This window comes from Oryzias latipes, chromosome 14, assembly GCF_002234675.1.
Source record: "Oryzias latipes chromosome 14, ASM223467v1".
In the NCBI taxonomy this organism is placed as follows: domain Eukaryota; kingdom Metazoa; phylum Chordata; class Actinopteri; order Beloniformes; family Adrianichthyidae; genus Oryzias; species Oryzias latipes.
In genome coordinates, this window is record NC_019872.2 from 16,560,919 (window position 1) to 16,581,302 (window position 20,384).

The 20,384-nt window shown below is 40.3% G+C and overlaps 1 protein-coding gene across 2 annotated transcripts; it reads right to left on the reverse strand.

The window, feature by feature from the left end:
• Positions 1–818: 818 nt before the first annotated feature.
• Positions 819–18,538, reverse strand: brwd3 (bromodomain and WD repeat domain containing 3). Of its 2 annotated transcripts, none has more exons than XM_011483640.3 (40): positions 18,172–18,538; positions 17,947–18,005; positions 17,821–17,850; positions 17,572–17,631; positions 16,205–16,355; positions 16,000–16,098; positions 15,752–15,912; positions 15,424–15,645; positions 15,212–15,312; positions 15,046–15,116; positions 14,084–14,184; positions 13,949–13,989; positions 13,771–13,875; positions 13,547–13,697; positions 13,296–13,430; positions 13,061–13,189; positions 12,735–12,960; positions 12,500–12,640; positions 12,171–12,351; positions 12,001–12,094; positions 11,745–11,906; positions 11,466–11,539; positions 11,196–11,388; positions 10,956–11,066; positions 10,769–10,876; positions 9,342–9,466; positions 9,167–9,249; positions 8,975–9,086; positions 8,803–8,864; positions 6,558–6,713; positions 6,353–6,473; positions 6,149–6,274; positions 5,529–5,604; positions 5,395–5,445; positions 5,125–5,268; positions 4,880–5,032; positions 4,634–4,791; positions 4,345–4,433; positions 3,445–3,573; positions 819–3,356 (listed from the first exon to the last, which is right to left on the reverse strand). In XM_011483640.3, exons 1-40 carry the CDS (start codon positions 18,203–18,205, stop codon positions 2,530–2,532), a joined length of 5,352 nt encoding a protein of 1,783 aa, XP_011481942.1. In that variant the 5' UTR covers positions 18,206–18,538; the 3' UTR covers positions 819–2,529. The 2 variants fall into 2 exon arrangements, with proteins under 2 accessions (XP_011481942.1, XP_011481941.1); XM_011483639.3 differs by having other exon boundaries at positions 4,622–4,791.
• Positions 18,539–20,384: the final 1,846 nt, after the last annotated feature.

Here is a 20,384-nt window from a genome sequence, read left to right on the forward strand (position 1 = left end):
AAAGCAGTCTTGTCGTGTGACAGCTCCTCATGGACTCTCCACAGGAAGACATCCATCCTGTTACTTATGCCCGTGTCTGTGTGGATTTTCAGTCATCTAGACTATTTTACTGCAGGACTTTGTTCTTCAGGGCAATTGGACTTCCACGATTGACATGACCTTCCACTGATCATCTAAGTAGCTTCTTCAGTTCTAACTACTGGTGTGGGAATTTAGTCCATTTATGTGCTGACTGCTTCAGGAGAGTGGCAGAAAGTTAAATAATTAGATTTTGTGTGAGCGAATACACAAATTAGTGGTCTTCGAGGTGGTGGCACTCATTACTGGTTCATTGTTTACGTGTGGACACTGAATTAGCATACCCATATGGAATATGTTTATCTTATGCAGTACTTTCACACTGATAATCATATTTCAACAGTCGATGTGATAAATATGCATACCAACATGTGTTTAGCAAATGTTTTTTATCCATTATGCATGAGTCCATGTGATCCTCGAGTATCTGCAGTTTCTAGGTGTGGTGGAGCAGTGCGTCACAGCTCAGCCGTGTTTGTTCCTCGTCTGACTCACCTGAGCCTACAAAGCATTCAAGCAAAAGGGTACGTTTGGATTTACAAGAGCCTGCCGCAGTCCGACCCAATATTCATCATCGTCTTTGATTTTAAATGTCTCCCTTTGGTGGATGTCCACGATTTTTTAGTTCTGATAACGGATGAGTCAGCCTCATAGCATGTCAGCAGTGCCTCAAGATGGTGAGTTTTTACACCAATTATTACGCAAGGTATAGGATTACTTGTGCTCAAAAACAAGTGACATTTTTGAAGTTTTAACATTTTATTAAAAAATAAGACATGGTCAAAACATTTTGTATAAAGCACGCTCACATAAGCTTCATCCATCTACAGAAACATGTAATTATTTTATTACAATGTTCTCAAACAAGACTAGGCTTGGTTTACAATAAAAAAAAAAAAAAACAATTCCAGAAAGGAATCTTAATTTTACACCAAGCTAATACACCAAGTTTCAGGACGCCAGTGAATCTTGGTGAATTTTCCTACATGCTGATGCCAATTTGAGTTTTATTTCTGGGAATTTCGACACAAAAAAGAAGTTTGCTCTCGCACCGATGCAAGAGGATGGTTGGATTTCAGCAACTCATCTTTTTTCTCGGTTTTCGTCTGACTGAGCACTGCCTCCAATGACCTTAGCAGTGTTTGCACGATAGTGCAAAATTGTATGTAAACATTATGAACACACACAGACATTAAAAAAGGAATAATTGTGTGATCAGTCAAGAATCACAGCTCATGAAACAAACAAGATCCAGTGATTAGAAAGTCACTGATGGAGGAAAACAGGGGAGAAGAAAGTGGCAGTTTCTTCTTTTACAATGATGAAGACAAATCAGACGAGACATTCAGTTATGCACAGGATGAAAGATAGCAATGTGCTATATGAAATCAAAGTGTGCTGGCACAGGTCACGAAATCATAAGGTCGTAAATCTGTACTATCTTTATTCTCAGCTGCCACAGGGAATAGATCAATGTGCAAATATCTACTTTTTCACACAAGTATTAACATATGAAATAGATAACGTGAGCCAAGGATATTCAAATAAAAAAAATAAATATATCTGTGGAAGATTTGTACAAGGAAACCTTCTGCTTTTGGACAGCCTGGAAGGAAGAGTAGCAACTATGAATGGAAAACAGCTTAAAAAATATGCTACAAAAATATGACCTAAAAAAAAAATAAAATCAAAACACAAAGAAAAGCAGTTTCACTTAAATAACACAATTTGGAATCCAAAAAAAAATAAGATCAAAACAAAGGAATTAGACATTCATAAATCACAGATGTAGAGAGGGGATATTACTCTACTCGCTTTTTCACAGCATCCTCAAACCTGTCTAGTCTAAAAGCACAATTATACCACCAGGTCAGAAAAAGAAAATACCTACGGCATGCTGTTGTGACGCCATAGCAAGAACCCAAAAGGTGGACATCAGAAACCACAAACAAGACTGCACCTGTCCCATCATGACCAAATGGGTTAAAGCCCTGTTCGGTCTCACAAAGATCCAAAATGAGCACCTTTTAAAATGTTTTTTTTTCCTTTTGGCATCTTTCTTTGGTGACCAGTTTATGACATAATTGGAGAGGAAATGTGGGGAAATAAAGTGTATTTGCCCCAGAATTAAAACACCCATGATGGAAAAGAAGTGTTGGGAGAGGAAAGCTGATGCTCCTCAAACAAGTAATAAGGCCAAAGTGAGTTAGTCCAGTTGGAGGGCGGGGGTCCCTGCTGAGCAGAAGCTCTGTTGACCGAGGAGGAAAAATCCATGGCAACAGTTCATGAGCACCATCTTTCAGTATTAGAGTTATAAGCATTCTCAGATAAAGAAAAAAATTTCTATTTATATATATTTAATCATATATATACAAACACTTGTAGAAAAAAAATCCCTGATTTTCACGTTAAAGTTTTTTTAAATTGAGGTTTGAGAGAGAGAGTAGCGTGTCAGTGACTCCAGCCCATAAGCTGGCTGACCCGGGCCTTCTCAGTCATTCGGCGAACCCGTCCTGAGCGGGACATGCCCAGGTTGAGAGGGTCGTCCTTCGAGCCGTGGCCGTCGTCCTCGGACTCGTCCCTGTACACCACTGTCCTGCGGCCTTGGTTGCGCGTGTTCACCCTCCCAGACCGACAGCGGCTTCCTCTCGGCTTATTAGCTGCAGAAGCCGAAGCTGCTGCAGCTGCAGCTGCTGGTTGTTGCTGCACTTCAGAGTTAGCATCTTCTTCTTCCTCCTCCTCTTCTTCTTCTTCTTCCTCCTCTGGCTCTTCCTCCTCAGACTCCTCTTCATGTTCTACTTCTTGTACATGTTTTACTTCCATTTGTTGCTCCTCTTCCTCCTCCTCCTCCTCTTCTTCTTCTTCATCTTCTTCTGCATTATCCTCCTCCTCCTCCTCATCATCATCTTCGTCCTCCTCCTCAGCTGGAAGCTGTACTCGTGTCCGTTTAGCTATCTGTGGCATCTCTTCCTCTGCTCTGGCTTTCCTTTTCCCCAAAGCCACCACCTTACCCTTCAGTGACAGGCGCAGTGGCTGACGGGGGGCTTTGCTGTAGTCATGATCTCCTCCTTCGACAAACTTCTCTACTTCAGAGTCAGAGCTGCTCTCCGTGTCTGAGGAAGAGGAGGATGAGGAGGAAGAGGAGGAAGACGATGACGAAGTTGAAGTCGATTCCGACGAGGAGCTAGTGGAGCTGGATACGTCCTCGTCGTGGTCTTCAGGTTCTTCCCCGCATTGCTGTCTGGCGCTTTTGTTCTGAGCAAAGTTTTGCCGCTTCCCTGGAGCAAGACAAGAAGCTGAGGGTTCGGTTCTGGGCTGTGCCACTGTAAAAGTGAATGCAATCATCAAAAATATCTCCCCTCATACCTCGCTTATTGACTGGTGCTGCTTTGGTGCGGTTCGCTCGATGTGGAGGTCTGTCTTCCACACTCGTCTCTGAACTGGGTAAAGACGGCTGGCTGTCCTCCTCCTCTGCTATACCGCTGCTTTGGTGCTCTAAAGAAAAATGATCAGGTGACCACATTAGTACTTAAGGTTGGTCGAAATAACAGTATTCATTCTAAAATGGATAAAAAAGGTGGAATAAAAAACTTCTGAAATGTAAAAGGAGGTTAATTATGAATAAATAATTAATTAAAGATGATACTGACAGAAGACAATAGAAAAACATTTTATGCAATCAATCTGTTAGTAAATTCAGAAAAACGTAAACGTGGAGAGGCCGACTCTTTTGGGCCAGCTGATCTACAGCTTAAAGCATAAATGAGTTCCACATGGAACGAAGCCCATAGGATGCAGCAGTTTTCACAGCCTGTTAACGTCAGGTGAAGTCTGTCATCTGCCTTTAATGTGACAGGCCCTTGTCTGGCTTTTGTTTCAAAATTAAAGCCTGTTTTGTGTTCAGAACAAAATTCTATCCTTTTTGCTAAAAAGAGCTGCGAGACAGATCCCATCAAGGCCGTTTGTGAAGGGTCACATCTCTTCTCCATTTCAACAAGAATTCAATAACACAATTGATAGAAGTAAATCGTTCTGGATGATTATTTGCTCTGAAAGTGCCAAGCGGTTACAGAGAAAATAATATTAGGCAAACAATAAAAGGTGCTGTTGCTGCCTTGTGATTACATTTATCTCCTGAATAGTTTCTGGATGTTGACTGTTTGTATTCTTCTTCTAATTTAAATAACAATGGAACTAGCTTTTTTTTTAACAGGTGTGATGTTTATGTCAGGTAAAATGCAATCAGACACTGCAGAGAAGTTGTACCCTGATAGGATCTCTGGCACCGCCTCTTTGATGACGTCTGTGATTTCTTCAGTTCTGACATCTTTCCTGACCGCTGCCGTTTCTTCGAGCTGTAAAATATAAAAAGAGAAAAGTAACCTTATATGACTACAAACAACACAATGTTAATCTTTAAAACTGTTAGAGCAAATCTGTAGCTTATTTAAAAAGAAATTATTATTATCTGAACTTTTTTCCAGCCCTCCCCTAAATCCTAAAGCTAAGATCATATCCTGATTTTGTGAAGGACATTGAGAACCTGGACGTTGACCTGTTGGGTTGAGAGTTGGTTCCGTTTTGTAATCTGCCGCTGTAATTCACTCTCTGACGGGAGCGCCGCTCATTTTGGATGGCAGACTTGTAGTCAGAGATTATGGGGAGTATACGTTTCTCGAAGTAGGCCGACATGGTGAGGGTCAAAGAAAAGATCTAGAAAGAAAAGGATGCAAAAACAAAAACTCTTTTATCACTAGAATATTCAAACAGCAGCTCCGGACACTAACATAAGATACTACACCTGTGACTTCTTGTTGGGTGTATAAGCTCTTGAGTTGCTGAAAATGAGGCGGACATCTTTGGCAAACTCCATTGGGTTTTCATAGTTTCCTGCCAACAGCGTTTCGGACACAGTGCCCAGATCCATGGGTGTGTCAATGATGTCCCGATAGTCCTAAAGCAAAGATGTTAAAGGAAACTTCTGTGAACCCAAATGTTACTTTAAACAATTGTAATTAAATAATAATTTAAATAATTTTGTCTTACAGGATACTCAAAAAGATCGACCGGCTGCCTGAAGGGTCCTGAATCCGGGGAAGCCAGCATCCGCCGCAGCAGCTCTCGGCACTGACTGTGCCATGCTTTCACATCCAGAACCACACCTCGCTTCTTGGAGCTGGACTTGGAGCCCTAACAGAGAGAAATAACAAATGAGACTGGAGCTCCTACAGGTGGTTTTCAAGAGAACTGTCACATCTAAAAGATAAATCAGTGAAAGTTCTCATTCATCTGAAGATAAAGTTTAACACTAATTACCAGATGTCCTGTAGATGTTCCTGGAGTGTCAGAGTCTACATCCAAGTCAACCTGCAGAAGAACATACAGGAGGTTGAAGCTAAAACGTCCACACTGTTGTGTTTTTTGAAAAAACAAAAACACAACATTCTCACCTCAGCTTCTTCTCCACTGCTGACCTCAGACTTCAGTTTGTGATACAACTCCAAGATGTCTATGCAGCTCTGGTCTCTGGTCGGTAGAAACATTTGGATGCACGTGAATCATACTGTTACTGCACCAGTAATGCTACGTTCATATCGGCCTCTGCGAAGCGCATAAATGCGCATTTTGGTCTTCGCTTTAAAAACTCCTGAAATCACGTGTCACTAGGCAAGTTTTAAAGTCAGAGTTCATACTAAAAAAGTTCACTACATACAAAACAGGCGGCCATTGATTGGAAGTTAAAGCAGCTTTTTAACTCCCAGAAGTGCCAACCTTTTGAAAATATATCATGAGGGAGAAAATAATATTTGCTCCGGGCCAGAATTCTACGACCCCCAGTCTTTCATATGTTGAAACAGAGCTGTTAAAGAAAAAGCCTGGAGCAAGACTCATGAGATTTGCACCGCTCCAACAGCATGTACATGTGTTAGTATCGGGTAGTGACAGTCCAGTGAACACCATATGCTAAGAGTACATTCAAAAACCTGCGTTCAGCGCGTTCTTGAACGTGTGTCAAATGCCCGGTCTGTACCTAGCTTGAGAGGAGCAGGTGAATTGGGTGGAGTCTTACCCTATGTAGTGAAGAAGGACATCGGTAACCGCCTTAGAAGCTGCTACAATTGGGCTTTGGGGTTCATTGAAGGTCCGAGCGTTGTGTTCAATGTAGCGCACCTCCCACATCAGAGCAGAGATGCGCCTGCAGCAGCAGAACGGAATGGCTACAGGAAACCCATCGGGATGAAACAAACACTAAAACAACGTAAGGGCGCTTCACCTGTAGAAGCGATTCTCCAGCCGTTTGCGGATGGTGCTGAGGTCGGTGGGGTACGCCACGGCGGTGCAGTACAAAGGGTAGTCCTGCAAGTTCACCGGTGATGCAAAAGCCTTCGCTACATCTGAGGAAAAACACCAATGAGATGCAGCCAAAAAAAGCAAGTCAGATGTTTTAAACTACTGGTATTAACACTTCAAGGGCCCACCGAGCGTGAGAAGCTGATCGATGCCACAGATGACTCTTTCACACTCTTCGTCACGGGTGAAAGCGCCCCATTCTCCTTCCTGTGGCCTGTAAAGCAGAGCTTTAAGCTCGTCCTCCGATACTTCCACACCATCACCAACATGTTCTGGCAGGAGAGCTGGCAAAGAAACAAATGTGTGACAAACAAAATACTTAACTGCAACTGCATTGGGTTCAGATGAGTGAGGAACACAAAAGGTTTTTCTTGCTTTAATGACTAAAAGAGATGGCTTGAGGATTTGTTTTGCATGGTTATTTTGGAGTGACATGCAGCTCTGCATTCAAATAAGAGCTGTGCTAAACACGTCATCTGGAGTGAATGCCATAGTACACAGCCCTGTTCAATAAACGTGTTTCTCTAAGACAATCAGAGAAAAACTACAAAAAACTTTGACTCCAAAAAGTTGGGGGTTATCAATTTTGATATATGAACCCAATTTCTACCCATCTTATATGCTAAGTCACAAATATTAAATGGCCTGTTATGTATTCTTACACTGGCAAGTTTCACCAGCTTCCCGTTAGTAACTTTATTACCTACATATTGGCTTTGAACGTAACTCAACTGTTTGTGCCGTTTCCCCTTATCTGAGTGTTTCAAAAGCAAAAACTTGTGAAATGTTCAGTAAAGTCTCCAGACTCTTTGCAGCTCTACGGTTAAAGATGCCTTCCAGACACCAGAATCTAAAAAAAAAAGTCTACAACTGACCGAAGGGGACATAAGAACTAAAAAGGTAAAGGCATAACACATGAAAAGCTGTGAATACACAACAAGTTGAACTGGGAACCAGGTGAGTCCCAGCAGCAGAAAACCACAACAGAAGCTGCTTCTGTCAGTTAAGAACAGGAAACTGAGGTCACAGCTCAACATAACAGGTGAACAAGGCCAAGAAAAGGAAATGAGCATTTTCTTGAAGCAAGGTGTAAGCCTGTATACATCCTGCCTACTAAACATTTTAAATTTGGCAGTAGTAGAGTCATAGCTATTCTTTCATTGGTAATTTAAGTCTGAAATTACAGTGTTTTCATTTATTGGTTTCCCCTAAAAATCTCAAAACTGAAATCTTCATTAAAAAAATCATTTTATTTTGGAATGAAAACAGAGATCTGCCAGTGATTGAAAATTTTGGAAAGCATTCTGTCGAGGAGATCCAGCAAAAAGAAGATTTATTTATAATGGTTTACCACTAATCAGAGCACGGAGCATAAAAAAAGCATGCAAAACAATATTCCAAAAATCCATGAACCAGTCAAAGGTGGACCGCCATATAGTAAGGGACCACGGTAGTCCTGAATTTTTGCATCGCTTAGTTTTATTTTAAAATTGTACACTAACTTGGTTGTGGTTTCTTAATAGTAGGTTTTTTAGCTAAAAAACTTTTTTTCTGATAATATTAACAACTCTAAACTGCCGTTGACCAAGGAGTTGGAAAAACCAAAGGAACCAACTAGTCATGCATCACATGTCCTTGAGTTCTTATACAGTTATAGCAGCAACTATGGAAACAAAAGTAACAAAGATATCTGACCTATTCTTTTTTTTCACCTGAGGAAAGGAAAACCTAAGGAGTGTTTAGGAAAAAAAAACAACTTCTTGAAAATAAAGATTTTATGGAATGAAACAGGAAAGCTGTTTTAAAGGATCCAATGTGATGAGAATCATGTGTTGTGTTTTAACATGTTCTTGTGGCATTTTTCTGATAATGGAGGACATGTATAGAGAAAATTAAGCAAAAAATTCCATCTCAGAGAATTTCTCTATTCAATTCGCTCTGAATCAGGAGCAGATGAAATAAATCAGTGTGAAAAAGAAATTATTTGTGATGTAGAAAATACACTGGGTCCCACAAGCTCCCTGCTCCAAGCTCTCAGCTACAGAGAGGAGAAGAGCGGGCGAGGTGGCTGCGGAACAACCGTCCCGGCCGCTCTGCACAAACTATGCTCTGAAAAACGACAGAGATTTCTTGATTTTGCCTAAAAATGGCATAATCACAGTCAAAAGACCACTGCGAATGATTTTAAAATAGATCAAAAGATGATTGGTGTGAATCTTTAGTGATACTAAAATGATTTTCAGCCAGACCAAAACACTGCGGCAGAGATATATGTAAGGAAAAATAATTAGGCACACCCAAAGGAGTAAGTGTTTATAAATACCCTTGCCCTAAAAAATTGACAACAGAAAATCCCAAAATTTGAATGCCAACCTTCCTCTGGTATGGGCTCCATATCCCAGGGGCTCATTTTCTCCCGTTCACCATTGTCCCATCTAGTGAAAGAAAAAACAAAACATATATTCAGTTCAAACAAATTAGAGTATCAGGTGGTGAGCGAGCCCTGCTTTAAACTGCACTCCAGCGGGGGCAGACAATAACGTACTTCACAGCATAACACTGAAACAGACTGTCTGGATATTCTAGCTGAAGAGGCTCCTGATCCTCCACAGACCCAAACCACCAGGCGTCATCAATGATGCTGCGGAACCTCATTCCTGCACATAGGGAAGAAGGTACAAAACTGTCAACATGAGAGTAAACATGTTTTAAGACCACAGGTGAGTAAGTGACCAACCTGGCTGCCAGTTGTGCTCCTTAGCCTCGTTGTAGAACTGCTGGAGGACCAGAAAATCGATGACATCAGGCATATCATGATACCTTGAAGGTACAGGAAAAGCAAAACCCAAAAGATTAGCACAGTTTTGCAGAAAATCTTAATTACAATCTCCATAATGAAAGGAAATGCCTACTTTAAAGAGAAGGAGTCGTTGGTCATTTTCCCTGAGACGGGGTCTAGGAAGGCCAGTTTTAGGCAACAGAGGGTGGGAGGTCCGACTTCATACTTAATTCCTACAACCTTCACAGATTCCTGGTCCTGAAAGGGGGAAAGAGGCATCAACATGTTTTCATAAAGGTATATGCTACTAAGTAGGGGTGTAAGAAAAAAATTGATTCGGCAAGATATCGCGATAGTTTATTTGGCAATACTTGTATCGTTTCAAAATGCTGCCAGGACGATATTTATTAGATTATTTCTGAGCGTCCTTCAGCGTCTGACTCTTGTTGTCCACTTAAACCTCCGACCGCTAGCTGGCAGCAGAGCACACGGAGCCTCTTTGAGCAGCTCTAATCCACACAAGACAACAGCAACATATAAAAATGAGGATTGTGGTCATTTTTAGCGGCTCAGATAAATACGAGTGAAGCATGGCAGCGGCTAATAGGCTATTGCGCTTAGCATCGGCTAAATGCTATCGGCAAAGCGGGCCAAGGTTCTGTAGAATCTCCCAGCAATGGATTCTAGTTTAGTGACCTGATGGATCAGAGGAATGTGTACAACGCTCTGAAAAAAGGCTGACATTGTGGTGAGGAGCGTTAGTTTAGTGCGTAAGTGAGATGCATGGCTGCAAAGGTGCAGCAGAGCAGACTGATATGTAAACAAAACGACTTCTTTGTCAAATTAAAGCAACTTTCCTTCATTCTGTCATGCTGCCTCATCATCAAACTTTATTGTTTTTGGAAAGAGTCAGTGTCCCGCCCTTTATTTTTGAAGCACTATTCAGGCTCCTGAACCGTTTAAAAGTACTGGAGAAGCTACATTAAGCAATGTTGAAAATAAACAGCATTTTTTCCCCAATGTAAACTTATTGGTTGAGGCACAGTCATTCTTTGTTTTTCTTATACTGAAAAATATTTTGTTGTGGAAATCATACAATGTTGACTGTTCCCTTTCTATATTTTAACTTACCAAAATAAAAGCACTATGAATTCGCTTTGGTAAACGCAACTTCTATATGAGATCCAGTTGCAGTGCTTAACATTGTGATCATTAAATAAACTGAATTTGACCATTTTATTACAGTGAAAGACATTAAAATTCAGGTAAAGTTTTTTCAAAGTCATATTTAAAGAAAAAAAAGAAGAGAAAATATGTTTTGGTAAAATATCGGGATACGTATCGTATCGCGAGGCGCATATAGGGATACGTATCCTATCGCCAGACTCTTGCCAATACACACCCCTACTACTAAGTCACTGCAAATGACGGCCAGACAGTGGAATTTAAATAATCTATGTGCTGTATTTTTGATGAAAGATTTGAGCGCAAAGTGTGCAAGTATCAAACAATAAAAGGATGACCGAAGGACAACTAGAACAGAGTAATGGCCTCCCTCACCCTGAGATCAAATCTGTTCCACGGTTGTTTCTGGGGGTTGATGCTGTAGGCCTTGGCTCTCCGAACAGCGCGCATATAGGCCTGATGGCCCTGCTTGAAGTAAATGAGCTGGATGTACACAAAAAAGTACAATAAATGATTGTAATTAAATGTTTTTGTTGTTCTGGGCTAAAGTAAGATTTCTTACTTCATCTCCCATTTGTGGAACAAAAGGAGAGCGATGGGGGACAGTCTCCATGATCCATGATGGTGGCAGCCATTCTTCAGGATTGAGCCCAGCCAGAGAGGAAGGTGGTTTCTGAGCAAATGCACTTGATTTAGTGGAATATGCATTTCTTTTTTAGGCATAAATCTGCCCTACATATACCCCTACAAATATTTTTCCCCCCGTGAAAACTCTGAGGCAGCAGGTGATGTCAGCTCTAACCTTTTTGGTCACTTTGGGCTTTTTCCTTTTCTCAATTTCCTTTTTCTTTGCCTCCTTGGCCTCATCCCCACCCTCTTCCTCCTCAGAGCTGCTGTATCCTGAGGGTTGTACAAGCCTTCTGGTTGGTCGCTTGGGTGGCTGGAGGTTGATCCCAGCATCGGCTGTCCAATCGGAATATTCACTAGATGACTCACTGAGGTATAGAGAAGAATACATTAAATCCAGCAGCTTTAAATCTGGGATCTGGAAACAGTCTTCAGTCCAATTTACCTGGAGCTGCTTTCACTCTGCCACGGAGATTCCCCATCAGAGGAGGCTTCAGACTGCCCTCTCTGTTCTACTGTCTGTCGGCGCAAACAAACACATCAATGTCGCCATAAATAACCGACAGCAGATGCAGTTTGGTTCTGGCTTTGCTACTACAGCCATACTTTTTTTATTTTCCACACGCACATTTGCTTGTGAATTTTGCAAAGCAACGGAATGTAAAATGTTTTTACTGTTTTTAAACAAATGTTTGGAAATACAGCGAAGAGCGGTTGAACATACATCTCCATTCTCCGAATGGCTCTCAGAATTGCGCCGAGCGTTCAGATTTCGACTCCTCGTCGCGGGTCGGCGCACTTGAGCCGAGCGGGTCTGATAGGAGTGGCCCTGCTTTTTTTTCTTGGTTGGTCGCAAGGAGCGCAGTCGAGTAGCTAATGGATTATTCTAAAGTGTGAAAATGAAAGCAGAGGAAAAAACAAGAATTACTCCGAAAGTTTAGCTTTTTGTTAGCAAAACTGAACTAGTGAATAAAGCAGACCTTGTCTGCGCTCAGTAGTGGTTTTTTCTTCCTCTCTGCATTGTAAAGAGAACATTCCAGTTCACTTTTGGCTTGTCTGCTTTCCTCTGAAATCCTAAAAATATTTGAGAAAAAAATCCACGTTAAAACTACCCAATTAAAAATCATTTAATTCTTCTAAAGTAAATTACCTGAAGTTCCCGTGTGGCATCTCATTAACCACAACTCTGTGGCTCCAGGCCAGCAGGTCCCTCTCAGTGGCCACCTGACTCTGAAGAGAGTTATGCTGCATCTGCCACACCCCGTCAACCTGCCGACTTCTGCGAGATTCAACAGCCGGGGAGGAGGGTACCAACTCTGCTTCATCAGCAACTAAAAAGAAATGGCAAGTCTCCCTAAATGACTTTTGAAGACATCTTTCTGAAAATGTCCAGAATCAACATCTTAATGCTCTGAATTCTCTAGATGAAAAGTACGACTTAATGTATGCTGAGGCAATCGAAGTGATGTAGAAATGTACCGTCTTCTGCATCAACCAGCTGTTCTGCGTTCTGTCTTTCGTCCTGCTCATTCTGTAACTGTCTGATGAGGCTGTCCAATAAACTTTCTCCATTTTCTGCTGTTTGCTGCCCAAGTACCTGTTCCACCAACTCTCCATCACCTACAGAAGCAAGCGGTCAAATTCTGTCACCTTAACTGAAGTAAGACATTTTTTAAAGACAATTTACTACAAATGTCTGGAGTCATGTAGTTACTGTTTGCCACGTATCCCAGCTGGGGTATTAGCTGGTCATCCTTGCAGTTCTCCCTTCCTGGCACCAGGCGCTGGAAGTGAGGAGGATGAGGATTTCCATCGATATCCACCAAGAAGGGAGGGGGCATAAGGTGGGGGGCTTGTTGTGTCTGCTCGTCCAGAACATAGTTATTAGAGTCGCGGATGAGAGGTCGGTAATCCGTGTGGAAAAACATCTGGTCAGGAATCTGAAGAGGAAAGGCAAAACCTTGATCCTCGAGACACAGTGTAGAAAATAAAAACTGGGGCCAAACGAATGTCTTTCAGAAGAAAGTTTATTTTGATCACCTTTTCATATGGTCTACTGCACCCAAAGCCAAAGATGAGCAAATGGCCGTGTGAGTCAGTGCAGGCAAAATGCTGACCATCGATGGAGAACTTGCAGTCGTATATGGCACCATGGCCCTGGCCCTCGATCTGAAAACACAACTTTAGCTTAACCAAACAAACAAAAAACAAGAGAAAATGACACGGCAGAGGCTTTTTCTCTTGTTTTTTGTTTGTTTGGACTCTTTTTAGTTACCATATTGAAGAAATTGCGGATCTTGACTCCTCTGGTTAGGTCCCAGATGTAAATGTTGCCATCATGACCAGCGGATAACATGATTCTGGGATCGAAGGGGTGAGCTTCCAGCACAAACACTTCATCATCGTGTCCCTTTAACAGAACGCACAGACATTCAAAAGTGATCCGATTGTTTAAGAAAAAGTAGTTTCACCTCTTTCAAGGTCTCTCAAAGGAACCGTCTTCACCAAAAAAAACAATCATCTCACGGATAAAACATGCAGCAGCTGTCCAGATGCTGAGCTCCACACTTTGAGGAGGAAGTTCGACACAGCTGTGATCACTGTGGTATCTGTGCGATCCCAGGCCACCATGGTCACCACCAGCTTGGCCTTATCGTCCCCATTGGTAGCAGTACTTCTAAACATCCAAAAGACATGAGATATAACACAGGTAGAACAAAAGGAATGAGTGGAACACTTGCTCCTCTTACCCAGGTAGCTTTGCAGCCATGTCTAAAGCAATGCTCTTCCACTCCTGTTGCTGGTAGTGCCAGATCTTGGCTGTGCCATCCCGACTGCCACTTACAAACCTTAAGCTGGAGACAAAAACACAATCCACTCTGAAGCTATACATAAATCACAAAATAATGGTACAGTCTGAAATCGTACCTCTCACTGTTATTGCTGAACTGGACAACTGCAACTTTATCCTAAAATGAATAATTGATGTCAGAAGGGGATAAAGCATTTGGGACATGGCAAAGTGACAGGAAACCTCAGGAAAATGCTGTGTTTATTAGTTACCGTGTGAGCATCCATCTCGGACAGTTTCATAGGAGTTTCTCCACCGAGGTAGTAGACCCTGATCATGTGATCTGTGCTGCCAGTAGCCATAAACATGCCACCTGTTAATAGCAGATAAAATGGAATGAAATTCAAAGAAACATGGCAAAATCTATAACTATAGCCATGTGGTTAAATCACAGCATAACCTCTTTGAATAAATGTTTACAAATAAAAGCGTGAGAAAATAATCTGAAACAACATTCTCTGCTCTTTAAACAACATATATGTTCAATTTATATACAAGACTGGAGCATTCCTCGTGAAACTCTCACAAATTTAAACAGGGAAATTGGACTACGATCAAAATCACTTCTTTGGACAGGAGAAAAATTTGAAATTATCTTAATTAAAAATAAAAAACTTTTTTTTAATTGTGTTTAACATTTACAAGCTGTTCTAACAAAGGAAATTCTGTCTCAGCTTCATTGGTGTGACGATGTGACAAAAAACATTTTTTTTGTTTTCTAGTCGGCTACAAGTGGATGCATCAGAATGAAGCGGAGGGAACCGTTGCCTGCAAAGCATATTTTCTACACCAAAAATGAGCTTTTTTTCAAATGCCTTTTATTCATCTGCTCCTGATGGCAACAATATGAACAAAGAAATGTGAATAAATGTCATTTTGAGCTTAATTTTCTTATACATATGTCCTGCATCATTTGAAAAATGCTATGCTAAAAACACAATTTTCATCTCAGTGAGTCTTTAATAAACAGTTCTGATTAATAATAGTTTTTGTGGTCTTTTTGCTTCTATGTTTTAATACCAACACGTGTGTAATCCATTGATGAAAGCCACCGTTAACTGCAATTGTTTGCATCGATACCGCCGGCCTGTTAAGATGTCTACTGTGTAAGAGTGGGTTGGTCAGATTGTAGTCGACCGTTATGTAGATTGAACGTTAAGAGTTTGCTACTTACCGCTACTGAAAGAAGAGGAGGAAACCTGGACTCCAGGCCGGGATCGTTCAACAAATTTGACTGGCTGATCACTACATTGGAGGTGAAAAAATAAAAAATAAACAAAAAAGTGGTCATTTTCACAAAGGAAAAAAGGATAACGGCAAAATGACTTGATCATTCTTACTTAAATTTCATGCTGAGGGAGTGCCACTTCCAAAAACACACCATGCCGTCTGCCCCTGTTGACGCAAGGTAGCGTGTAGTCTCTTTGGCCGCAGGACAAAACTGAGTCAAAAAAGTAGAATAGATGAGCTGTTACTATTTATTTCTTACATTCAGGGAAAGTAATAGCTAATGCAATATTTGCTTGTGATTTCTCTGTGAAATGTTGAGCACCTGTATGGATGTGATGGAAGCAGCGTGGGCCTGCAGAACACATATGGGTGCACATGTGCGGAGGCACCAAACTCGTATGACTTTGTCACAGCTGGCTGAGGCAATGAGACTGTTCTCGTGGTTCACAGCCATGTCACAGATCTCTGCCGAGTGACCGCGGAGGGTTGCCAGGAGTCGGCCATCGTCTGTGGCCCAGATTTTCACAAGGCAGTCATCTGACCCCTGAAAGTAAATTGACAGTCAATAATTTACGCTAAAGAGAGCCCAAAAGCGGATGTTTGATAAAAGGTTTCACCGTTGTAGTTTTTAAGCTAGAATAAACACTTACAGTAAAAATCCGTCGCCCAGTGCGGTCAAAGGCTACGCAGTACACAGAAGAAAGGTGGCCAAGAATTCGCTTGTGTATCTTCATGTGTTGATAGGATGAAGATGGCAGGACCTGGCCGAAGCGAGCCGTGCCTGTAGCCTGGCGAGCACCTATGATGGGCACTGAATAAAAAGATACAGGAAACTCACCACAGGTCAAAGACTACTTAAAAAGGAATAAAGCATGTGGACGAGGCATGTTTCACACACCAACACTGGGAGCATTTCCATCACTGACTGGAGGTTCTGGTGGACGTCCTCTATGGAGAGCAGCAACAGCTGAGCCACTGCAAACTTGTTTGCAACAACCTAGTTAAAAGAGAAACAATGGATTAAAATAACTGTAACTATAATCATTTTAAGAGTTGTGTTTTAAAGAGAAAGAACCTAAGGTTTTATAACAAGGAATGCCTACTTTTGGTCGTGCGCAGTAAGGACTGTTTTCCCAACCCAAGTAGTGTTTGGACTCCAGGAACACTAGGTGGGATCTCTTTCTCTATCAGTGGGCTGATGCGCTGGCAGACCCGAAGCAAATAGTCTGCAGGAATGTGCTGGTTTACAGTCATCTGCAGAAGGAAATAGTTATTTATGTGATGACACAAGAACACCATTAATCAGTTATGGTCTCCAATTTAGTTTAAAGAGTTTATTAAAAAAAAAAACACATCAACCTTAACCTTTGAAAATAATCTATTTTTAACCCTTGTACTATCCTAGGCACTTTAACGTTGGGAGTTGGGTCATCTAGACCCACTAGACAGTGCTCTGAAGACTTTTTTCCTTCAATGATTTGTGATCTTCACTGGTGTCCATGGATTACATGAAATCTTTCCACCTTTATCCACCTTTGTCATTGTAGGGAGAACACGTCAATGTATGGGTGGGGCCATCTAAGATAGCACAAGGGTTAGGACATTTTACCAGTGGAAAAAAACATGTATACCAAACATAGATGCTATGTTTGTATAAAGAAGTTAGTTTAGAATTTTCCTTTTAATTAAAAGGATGCCATCAAACAATTAAACAGTGGGTCACAACGTTTGAACTATTCAAATGTAAGGTGCTGTGCCAATGAGGTAAATCTCAAATCAGACTTAAAAAATAAATACAAATGGGTTTTTTTTGTTTTGCTTTATGGACTATAAGCATCAGTATAGAAACTAGGATATTTTGCGAATTCTTCCTGACATTTGTGAGGCATATAGCTTTATCTTAAGAACATGATAACAATAATAAGAAGAAGAAGAAGAAGAAATTTGGTTTAAAGTATTTCACACTAATTTCAATCTGAAAATTCAGAAAACTGTGAATTTTTAATAACATGAATATAAAGATAAGAATAAATTTCAAATTTTAAATAAATTAGACACAATGGCAGGAAACAAGAAAGGAAAGAAGGCTGAGAGAAAAGCTCAGCAATTCGTAAGAGTTTTTCGAGATCCTTCTTGTTCGCTCCTAAACAAAAGTGAGTGTTGATTGGTCCCCAGAGATGATTGACAACTCTTAGAACCCGCTTTGGCCTATCAGAATGGGTCTACTCTCCTTGCTCCCCGCCCACAAAGCCCAACAAAAGCACAGGCTGTATTAAGTGATTTATAAACAGGCCTATGCAAAAATAGTTGTTTAAAGCATTTTCAATTAAATAAATACATTTTTACCAAACATGTATTGATGTATAAATTTAATCAGGGAAATGGCATCTTTTATTGAACCAAAGTGGACTCTAAAAAATATAAAAACGTTTGATTAGATATGTTTTTAATTAAGGCAATTCGCACTCACCCAGTCTTGAAAGGTCCGTCTGTATTTCTCTCCGTCCCAGCTCCATCGTTGCGGGACCAACTTAAAGTTAAAAAGAATTCATTAGACTTGACAACAAGCTAACAGCTTCGAGTCTACGGAGAAATGCGGTCGTTTTTCAGACACCGGGAAAATATTCACAAATATCGAGATCGCAGCGATAACACAGGCAACATTACAAAGCAGACTTGGGATTTTTAAAAAAACGCAGAAAGATTGAGAAGAACTCACATCGAACTCTTCCAGCTCCTCAACCAGAATCTAACAACAGACACAGTTAGCATGAGACACTAGCAACGCAGAGAATTTAAGCAAATAGACATTTCATGTAACACAATGTGTGTTGTGTGGCGGTACCTGTGCTGCTTTTTTACAAGGTCCTGACTGGAGAAATCTGGCAATGAGGTAATACAATTCTGAGAAGAAAAAAATTGAAATTAGCTTTGAAACGGCTAGCGACACTATTGCGCTGGGCTAACGTTAGCTAGCGTTCAGTTGTTTAGCCCACCAGCTGACACACAACAACATAATTTGTAAATACACGCTATTTTATTTTACATCGAAGGTACACTCAGCACTCACCAGCTTCGGTTTGTGAGCACGGTTCTCTTGCCATCACTTCATAAGGAAGGAGACATTAAGCTGAACTGCTATTTTAGCTCGCTTGCTAGCCGCCGGCTAGCTAACAGTAGCTAGATGTGTGTAGCTAAAAAGCTAGTGAATGGCCTCCCCCTTTCTCAAGTTGTTTGCACCTGAAGCTATGTGTAAGCGCCCTCTAGCGGCGTCATTTATTATTATGATTTTTTTTTTGTGTTTGTTTTTGCCACCCATTTGAGAATAGAAAGATTATATTGAGGGGTTTATCGGGCAGTGGGGACACGTGTAGGTGAATTTCATATGTGTAAAAAGAGGTGGTCAAACTCCAAATCCATATGTGAACATTTGAACATCAGTATCTATAAAATATAGATATTAAAAACTATAAATGTTAAAAAGGATAATTTAAAATGTAAACAAAAAAACGCAGAAAGGATATGTAGATGCATTTCTATTTCTGCTCGTTACTCACTTTTATTAATTTGCTTTTATTTCATCTAACCTTTTTAATTATTACTTGGCAGGATACAAAATAATGTGTAGTGTTTGAAAATATTTTACCTCACTGTACATCCTCTAGCATTTAAACAGTTTACATTCATTTACAGTATTATGAGAAATGTATACCAGCAAAAACTGTAGAAAATAACAAGAATGACTAATAAAACATTGTCAACTCTAAATTTTGAAGTTAATTCGCTTTTATATATTATTTATACAAAAAAAACCCCACAGTTGAATTATTTCAAACACCCAGCTATTAAAATTACCGGTACTTTTACTATTCCGCCGGTTTTATTATGCAGGTGGAAAAGTTTTCTGTTTTTAAAATGTTTGAATTTTATTAAATGTGACAGTTTGTCTACAGGTGATATAATTCCAGCATACCTACTTTTTTCATTTATAGCTTCACAAATAGGTGTTTTTCAGTTCACTTTAAATGCAATCAAAACATCTTAAAACTTTTATATTTATTCAGATATTTTTTGCTTTGATATCAATAAGCTGTTTATTTTTTTTATAATGATTATTGTCATTTTTTAAAGTTGTGCTTTATATATTTCCTTGAATTTTTAAAATAGACGATAGCTTACCTATTATATTTAGTTTAATTTTGCCTTTTTTCCATACTTGACTCCGTTATTGTGATTTCTGTAGCTTTCTAGCAATGCAAGTTAAAGTGCAGGTCATTCCTCATGTACATAAGCAGTAATTGATATTAATGGGTATTTTTTAACTCTGAATTTTGTGATGTTGTGATTTTCAGACGCTTCCTTAGAAAATGTTTTCAACGTGAGTTCTTGGAAAAACTACTCATAAAGGGCCACTTCAAAGAAACAAAAAAACCACCTTAAGGCAGTTCATCCAGCTGTACTCGACATGGAGGGGATTGAAACTGCCCACTGAACAGTCCTCCTTCAGTGCAAGGGCTGCTTGAACCAACAGAGTGTTCATTTTCATTCACAGAAACTGTAATGGAAAGCTTGACAACATGTCTGTCTCCTAACTAGCCATAAGGCTAAGATGTTAGTTATTAAAAAAAAAATTATACTATTATGGCCTCTCCCCCCAAAAAGTAACAATAAAATGTTGAAATATTTCTTAGTGGTGTACTTCAAAGAATTATAGTAGTTTCTACAAGCTTTTTAGTGTTTTTGATATCACCTAGCAGCCTTTTTTAAAGAGCTGGAAAGGCGATGACTGAGCCGCGGCTTATTTTTCTTCTCTCCGATGAACATAAAAAGGAAATTCTCTTGAACAGAGTAAGCTGCGGTTTGTCCATTTAGTCTGCTTGAGAGAACAGACAGCATATGTTCCCGTCCACAAAAGTCTGAGGAGACGCTCTCTTTGCTTGTGGCTTTACATTGACATGAGAAATGCTTTGGTGAGGCTTAAAAATGTTGGCTTTCAATGAATTCAGTCCACAGAGTAAATGAAGGTTTTTGTTGCTGATCTCATGAAGCAGCTGTGTTTTCTACAGAAATCTGCTGCCAGTCTAGCTTGGCAGTCAGACATTCTCTTGGTAACTCCTTACAGCTGGCATTATTCAGTGTTTTTTCTTCTTAGTCACAAACCTTACAGTTTCAGACTGTTTTTCTGCAAGTGCCACAAATGTCTGTTGTCGTTTTGAGAAGACTAGAAAGTGCTGATGTAAAATCATAACATTGCAACTCTTTTTTTGTCACATCCCTAATCTT